This window comes from Austrofundulus limnaeus, unplaced genomic scaffold (assembly GCF_001266775.1).
Source record: "Austrofundulus limnaeus strain Quisiro unplaced genomic scaffold, Austrofundulus_limnaeus-1.0 Scaffold11, whole genome shotgun sequence".
NCBI classification, from domain to species: domain Eukaryota; kingdom Metazoa; phylum Chordata; class Actinopteri; order Cyprinodontiformes; family Rivulidae; genus Austrofundulus; species Austrofundulus limnaeus.
The window spans coordinates 1,549,572-1,558,161 of NW_013952413.1; the positions used below are offsets into that span (position 1 = coordinate 1,549,572).

An 8,590-nucleotide genomic window follows, 5' to 3' on the forward strand; every position below is an offset into this window, starting at 1 on the left:
GTAAAAGGGTTCATACACCGCTAGTTGGCACCGTTGTGCATATTTGTACATGAATCGTTGACAGCTAGTAAGTGTCAAATTGAACTTGCGCTTTAAAATTAGCTTCCGCTAGTTTTTCTATGGCATAAGCGCTTTTGAAGTTGCGGACCTAAATAKTTTCAGAAGCGCTTTAGAAATTGCAGAGCTAATTTTTGGATTAGCGCTGCCCACCACTGATTAGATCCAAACCTGTCTTTCTAATTGATCCACTACTGTATATTTCAAACACGCTGCTTAACAATMTGCTCTGCTGCTCCATTTGCATATTTCTTCCACTGATGTTTTATGTATGATTGATTTGTTTTGTTTGTTTGCAGTGTCACCAAGGGGCCACATCAAAAGCAATTTCCTGTCAGGTGCAAAAGCTTTTTTTTATTCTTTTTATTTTTTTTCTTCTGAGACTAAGAGACAATTTGTTTAAGGCATTTACTCCTTCCTACCTCCCTCGTTATCCTTGCCGTCRGAGCAGAGCGTTTCAGTGGCGACGTCGCAGCCGAGCCCTCTCCATCCTGACTGGCAGATRCAGTGCCAGACGTTCTGATCCAGGACGCACCTCCCGTTGTTGTTGCAAAGCCCGGGGCAGCCGTCTGTCAAAAACACCACGCGTGGGGGTCAAAAACAACCAAGCGAACAGCAGCGAGGAGATCAGAAGGAGAGAAGACAGGAGCAAAAAGAGGCAAATAGAGTCAAAAAAGAGGCAGAGGAGGGGTAAAAATMAAATAAAATGCTAGAAGACAGGAGTGAGTGAACATACAGTATGATACACCTGGGGATGTGGGGGGAGACTGTGAGGGGTTACAGTCGTTTCACATGAGTTTTTTTGGTGCAACTATTATGAAAAATGAAATGTTTCTGCGTTGACTTATTAATACGCTCGGGAAAAAAGCAAATGCAGTTAAGGTTTGTGCTTTTAAGGGTGGAAGACAAAAGTTTAATGAAGGCTTTCGCATGAATTTAGAAGACGACTATGGTTGGAAACAGGGTGATAATCATGTTTTTAAACTTAAGCTAGAAGTCTAAGGGTTTTTTCTTTTGTTCAAAGTTGCACAAATCAGATTTGAGAGGCTGAACATCCTTCAGAGGGAGGTTCACTGCCTTCGCCTGCGAATAATTAGCGCAGGAACTGCTCGTTGCAGATGTTGGAAACACTCATGTGAAGTAACGGCAACATCAAAGGGGGAGGGAAAGGAAGTATATATGTAAATAGGAGGAAGTTGGAGAAGAAGAAGAAGAAGAAGAAGGTGTGGGGGGGGAAGGGTCAAGAGTCTCCACATTTACAGAAAACAGTGCACTTGCTGCCAGATCGCATTCCTTCTATAATGGAGGGTGAAGACAGGGAGCCGAAACATGACTAAACCACACCAGTTCTGGGCGTTTAATCTGGCAGACACAGGGGACAGTGTGGGGGGGGTGAGGGGTGGAGAAGGGACCGTGGAGTCTGGCGTGAGACTTGTTCAGACGGACAGGAGATGAAGGGGACATATTGGGGGGGTGGGGAGCAGGATCACAGCAGAAACATTATGATCGACTCGGACATAAAACAGGTGTATATACGCCGTGCTAGGAGAGACAGAGAGCAGGGAGGGATTGTTCATGACAATCTCCCTTGTGGGGGTAGTGGTTCAATTTACCTTTATATCCTATCTTGACTGCTCCTATTACACAACCGAGGAAAGGGAAACATTTGGAAAAGAAAATTACTTATCTCKGTGGTGGCAGTGTGCGAAGACTGGCAAACACATTTTTTACTTAGAGTCACTTGCAAAAAGTGGAAAGCGGTGTCTGGCACACAGCTGCCTGCGAACGTGGGCTTAAATATTTAGAGAAGAAGCCCCGCAGGTTTGTTTTCTGGAATATCAACTGTTGCAATCACCATGTGTCAGCTTTGTCTCTAATTTCAACCTCTCGACTGTGCGTGAAAAATCACAGCATTTACGATGATTTGAGCTGAAGAGTTAATACTAAGCTTGAGTGACAACATATGATTATTATTACTGAAAGAGAGGGAAGTTCAACATTTTTAATGGGTCCACTTTTTTATTTTTTCAATAAAAGATAAAAGTTAAGTTGAAAGAAAATAATTTGAAAAAAAAAAAACATTTTCAGAAAGAATATATTTTTTTCATGCAAAGTGAAAAAAATGTCTTTTTACCTGATACTCTGGAATCCAAGGCTACACATGTAAGCCAAGAGGAAGTCGTAAAGAAACAGAGAGGTAGGCAGACAGGCATGCAGACATAGAATAAAGGAGAAAATGGATATAAGAAGGAGTTAGGCAAAGGAATGTATTTAGAAAGAAGTAAGCTGAAAATCTTTTTTTGAGAGAAGAYGACAAAGAGCATCTTTTGAAGTTTCAAAAGTCAGAATCTGAAAACCTTTGAGTTGAATTTGAAAAAAAAATACAGCAATTAATCAGAAATATTGACATTTTTATGGTTAAGATCACAATTCTCCAGTAAAACAACCTTGAATGGTTAACGTTGTTTTTTTTATTTGTCTATAGAAACAACATAAATCAATTCAGAAACTTGTGCTTGGTAAAATATTCATTGTTAACGCTCTCCATCTGCTTTTGTTTTGCCAAAAACAAAGAGAGGCTGACGCACAAAAAAGATAAAGACCACCCTAGTTTTTGGTGTTTTTTCACAGATTTCTACTTGTAACACTGTTTGTTTTTTCAACCCTGTATGTCAGTTTCATCTGAATCTGCATTAAAAAAATAACACTCGCCTGTCTGCTTGTCAGCATGCATACGGTCTCAGCCTCTAATATGAATCACAATGTTATGCTATATATTGTATTATTATTATTTTCTCTCTTTTTTTATCATCTCTACTTCAGAGATTTTATGCTAAGACAAATCAAAAACACCTTAGCAGCAGACTGCGGTGCTGAGAAAGCAGTTGACAATAGGGTAAGCCTTGCATATAAAACAGGATCTGGCTGCTTGTGGAAAAGAATGACCAAGGAAGTGCTCCATTCAGGAGCTGACCATGTAATGTGATTAAAAGGCGCTTTGTGCAAATGGCAGTTATTCAGGGTTTGAAAGACAAAATAAGCTCCCAGTTCCTTAAAGAAAAGGTAACGCGCCACCTATTCATAGCCTCGGCGTCTAAAGCATGGAGTTACTTTCCTGACGGGAGCCTTGAACGGGAGGAAAATAAAGAGAAAATGGATGACGTGCAGGCAGCCCCTGAGGAGGGAGAGATTAATAAGATCAGGAATGTAACCTCCTCCAACAACTACCTAACTGCAAACTCCTTTCTTTCCCCGCCGTCAGAGATGTGATGCAGACTGGGGGATTGCTCATGAGAGAACTTGTAAATACGTAATTGGGGTTGAAGAGTTTGGGAGGCTCGGGTCTTTGTTCCACCGGGAACGAGCGAGTCGTCATCGAGAGGCCGGGAATGACACTCGGGGGAACGGCGTTTGACGCGGCGTGTCAAGGTTTAGCTACGGAAACGTTGACAGAGGGGCCGATGTGGAAAAATTGTGAGGTAAAGGTCAATAAGAAGTGGCATCTCAGAACTCATTATCCTCATTAATGCCAGGTGAAGCGCTGCTATTTCAGAAAGAAATGATAATCCAAAGAGGCCTCCTGGTGGCTTCTTGGCTCCCTCAGTGCCTGGCCCCTGACTCACTTATACAACAAGTCTCACTTGAGCAGTCGAAGAGGTGGAACATATAAATCATTTATAGAAATTACTAAGTTAATGCGCGGCCCTTTGAAAGAATCATGTTTACAAGAAAAGATGACCAAAAGATGACCAACTGTTTTCAATTACAAAAACATAAAGCAAATAAATGGATTTATTGACATATTTTTTTTCTCTTCACATTTTATCCTAATAAATCTTTAAACTACTTTAATTCCATGTCCATTTCTTTCCTTCAGTAACATAATGCAAGCAGAGGACTATATTTCCACAAGGAACAACAGCTGTTTGCCTTTAGAAATAAAAAAAAGTCAAAAGCTAATGCAAATTTAATAAAAATCAGCATGTGTTAGGCACGAGAGAAAAATGCCCTCAAACCAGCTGAAGCATGGAAACATAAAAAAATGAGAATAGCAGGTATCGTTTCAGGCTAATTTAGATAAACATTGTGTAGAATATTTCTTGTTTTACACAGCAATGCTCTTCACAAACTGATCACAGCATGTTTAACAGTAAATAGTAACTAAAGTAGAACTGAATGTAATGAATTTGGAACTGAATGCAAGAATAAAACTTTAAGTTACAGATGGGCAATATGACAAAAATATGTTTTACAACGATTTTTACTTCTGATTCCTATGATGGACTATTTTTTTAATTATGAGATTAAAGCCATAAAATAACATGGATAAAGTCATAATAATATAAGAATAAAGCCACAATATTATGAGAATAAACTTGTAGCCAAATACTAGGAGAAAAAAATCATGATATTATGACAATAAATTCATGACATTATTTAAAAAAAAGTCACATGTGACCCATCACATTGAAACGAGGATTAAGCCTAAAAATGGTATAACGAGAAATGGGCAAATATAATGTTTTGATTAAAACATTTGCAAAAATTGCAACTGTCTGAAATATAATCATAAAACAAAATTTTGAAGACCTTTTTGGAGCAGTAGCAACAAAAAAGCTGATTTTGAGGAAAAATTCCTCAAAATTTTGAGACTTTCCATTTGACCTAGCCAAGTTTTGTTCCTTTTTAGCTGGGAAATCTCAATATTCAAATATAATTTGAGGTTTCCTCTTTATTAGGACATGAAAAAATTCTTCATTAAAACTACTTAAAATTAGGATTCAGACCAAATATTTATGTATTATTGTAACCAACAAGACAAATTAAGTCATATATACGGATTTACTCATGATATCAGAATGATCCAGGTATCAAAATCTAGCTTTTAAAGCCGGAATCTGAAAATGTAATGAGGTCATTTTGACCAAATTTRACATAATCCTCATTTTGATACGATAGGTCACATATTACAAGAATAAAGTCGCAATATTACGAGAGTAAAGTATCATTACTGGCATAAAATCATAACATTACAAGGAAAAAGTCATAATATCATGAGAATAAAGTCATGATATGAGAACTCCTACACACGACGTTAAAATGAGGATTGTTGAGCATTATATTTTGGAATMATTTTAAAAGATATACTTCACCTTTTAACACATCAGCATCAAATTACCAGTAGCAGGACTTTAAAATGATTGTGCAAAAGACTATTTGGATTCATATAATAAACTGAAGTCATATGGCATTGCAAAAAAATGGATACAAAGACAGATTTAGTCGTCACATAATGTGGATGGAAGCATTTTACACTAACAGTGGCCCAAAAGTATTTACGGATTACTTCATAAACACAGTGACACGCATTGGAGGCTGTCCACAGCAGGTCTGAGTCGACCCTGGAATATAAATTGGACATGTCATGTAAGATTATGCCTTTATTCTTGTAATTAGGAAAAAAATAATCTGTGAGGCCCTAATGCTCCATGGTAGGTTCCCCCTCAGCCACCTTAGACAGAACGGACCCAGAGACGATCCAACAATCCCTGCGATGATTCTGCTTTGGCAGGTTGTCAACACATTCTAATCCCTCACAATCTAGTTTTGTCACATTGCCCACTCATATTTTAAGTTTAAAATAAGTTTAGGCCAATTACTTGAGCGAATGTTGTCWTTTTTTTCCCCCGTCAGCGAGCGTGGCTGACCACATCCCAGCTGCAGTTTGGGTTCAGTGGAAGCTGGATTGCAAGAAACAGAAGTTTTACTCCGCCAACTAAAAATACCACTAACAGCTACTCACGACTAGTTTGCCAAAGTTGTTAAAAGAGTGTAGGCAGCGACAAAAGTATAACATGATCTAATGACTGAAACCTTTCAGAGAATACTGACATTCACACTCCAGCATTGCCCTTTTTTCCCTTGCCAATAATTGAACTTCCTCTGTGGTTTGGGTTTCTCTGGAAGGAGAGAAAAAAAAACGTGTGGGTGTGGAGTGCGGCATGTGTCATGGTGGCTCACCGATGGTGCAGTGTTCACCCGTCCAGCCCTGGTGGCAGTCGCACTTGCCCTCCCGGCAGACTCCGTGGTCGATGCAGCGTGGGTGACAGTCCCTCTGTTCGCACTCCGGTCCCGCCCAACCTTCCTCGCAGTGGCACACGCCGCCGATGCAGGAGCCGTGGGGACCGCAGTCCACCACGCACACCTCTGTCGCAAAAACAGAGAGCCGTTGAGACATATAGCTTCTGTTGTGCGAAAGAATAAAAAAAAAAAAACCTCTCTCTCCCCTTTGGCACTGATGTATTTTTGCATTCTGTGTAGATGCATCTGCTAGAAAGAAAAAAAAATGCTCTGATGTTTGCTGAGAAGTGTTTGCGCCCGCTGTTAAAGTGGGTCAATAAGTTTAACGGTAAACAAAACTTGCTTTCGACACTGTTCCTATTAAATGCCCGATAAGAAACTCCAACTTTGGATTGCAACAACAGCAGYGTCTGGTAGAATTTAAAACGACTTAAAATCACAGCTATTTGTTTAGGTTCGGCAAATGATGCAACATGTTACACAGAAAATGTCAGATAGTTGCTGTTATTTGATGATTTTGCTTTTTCTCCCCCCTTTTTTTTCTAAATAAGCCTAGAGTGCAAAACATAGCTGACATGTTATATTGATGTATTACAACCCAAATCAGTTAAAATGTCATGTCAACTCACACAATATAGATGCAACAAAAGCAGAGTTGTAATGTAACTAAGTACAAATACTTTGTTACTGTACTTAAGAAGAATTTTTGGGTATCTGTACTTTACTTGAGTAATTATTTTTCAGCATACTTTTTACTTTTACTTMTTMCATTTTTACACAATTATCTGTACTTTCTACTCACTACATTTTTAGAAAAGGTAAGAAGTAGAAAGTCGTTACTCCTATTTTATTCCGAGTTGTTATTACTAAAAAAAAATACTATCCTGATAAATTGTGTCTCCTGGATAGAGTGAATTTAATWGTGGTTGGATGAGAAGTATAAATATATACCATTCTGACAGCTTGTACAAACAAATTACAGCTGCACGTCATTAGAAAAAAAAATTTGAGAAGTCACCTCCCAATAAACGTCATTTTGGAAAATCAAACTGCTCACTTTTACTGAGTACTTTTACTTTTAACACTTAAGTAGATTTTGTGTCAGAAATTTACTTTTGATACTTAAGTACAGAAAAATATCAGATACTTTAAGACTTTTACTCAAGTAATGTTTTTTTTCAAGTAATATTAACTTTTACTGAAATATTTTTATGATAAGATACTTGTACTTTTACTCAAGTATCACTTTGAGGTACTTTGTCCAACAGTGAACAAAAATATATTTATTTCTCTAAGGTCTATAAATGTCATTAGCTTTAATAGGACAGTTTTTCAAATTTCCGAACTTTCGTGAACTGTTTTGCAACAAGACGGCGTCAAGCAAATTAAAACCAAATGAAAAGCATCAGCAAGGAAATGAAAAGGAGATAAGATGTCAAGCAAAATCTTTAAAAAGAATCCTGCAGTGCTTTAACCATGGAGGAGGGATGTGTTCTGACTTGCATCACATGAACTGAGAGTAAAAAAAAAAAATAAATTTAGCAAGAAATTCTAGAGAGCCTAAATTATTTCATCAGCAAGCTACTTCAATCCATGTGACGCCCACCTTCCATCTGAAACAACAACACTGTTTACAACATAAATTTAAGATTTGCCTGGAGTAAAAGAAAGAAAAAAATTAACTACCAACACGTCCACAAACAACTATTCTTTATTGTCACATTTGTTTGCGATCTGCATTATAATTTTATAGATTCAGATATTTATTTATGCAGTTGTGTCGAACCGAAACAACACTTGTAATCACTCAAAGAGCTCGTAAGAATGGAACACTGCAATTACTGTATGTCGGAAAGCTTCAAAAAGAACCACTCCAATGTATTACGGAGCCCCATTTGCCCGAGTGTCCTAACAGACTGAGGCGAGGGAGGTTGTGGATTTAAGCAGGTTTCTTTTGTCTCAACTCGGAGATGCAGGATGAACGTGTTTTCTTAAACTACGAAGACGCTGCAAACAGAGGAGCAGCTGTTGTGGATCTGCACTCTCTTAAGAAAATTCAAATAATTGAATCCGAAATTGGTGAGCACTCATGCTCTCTCATGTTAAAGCTAATGCTCAACAAGCTGCTTCTGCTCTTGTGGGGAGACAAAGGAATGTTGATTTGCAGGAAACGAGCTATCATCAAATCTTTTGAACGGGGGCTTTTTGTTGTGACAGACTCCTTCCAGAGAAAAGTCGTTCTAAAACACGCTCAAAATTTAACACGGTGCAGGAAATATCAATACATACTCCTGTCACTGAAAAAGTTTGTACGTTTTAGAAAACTTGGTATTGTTTCTTTAAAGAAAGTAGATGTTTATACAGCAGGTAAAATAAGTATTGAACACGTCACCATTTTTCTCAGTAAATATATTACTAGAGGTGCTAATGACATGAAATTTTCACCAGATGT

At 38.1% G+C, this 8,590-nt stretch overlaps 1 protein-coding gene across 1 annotated transcript in view; it reads right to left on the bottom strand.

Annotated features, from left to right (window-relative positions):
• Positions 1–8,590, bottom strand: part of si:dkey-237h12.3 (teneurin-3) — a gene marked incomplete in the record, with an annotated part of 271,624 nt that overhangs the window by 58,643 nt on the left and 204,391 nt on the right. Inside the window, 4 exon segments of the mRNA XM_014001975.1 lie at positions 480–626; positions 1,671–1,694; positions 2,192–2,212; positions 6,079–6,264. Of these exon segments, the coding sequence (XP_013857429.1) occupies positions 480–626; positions 1,671–1,694; positions 2,192–2,212; positions 6,079–6,264 (378 nt within the window).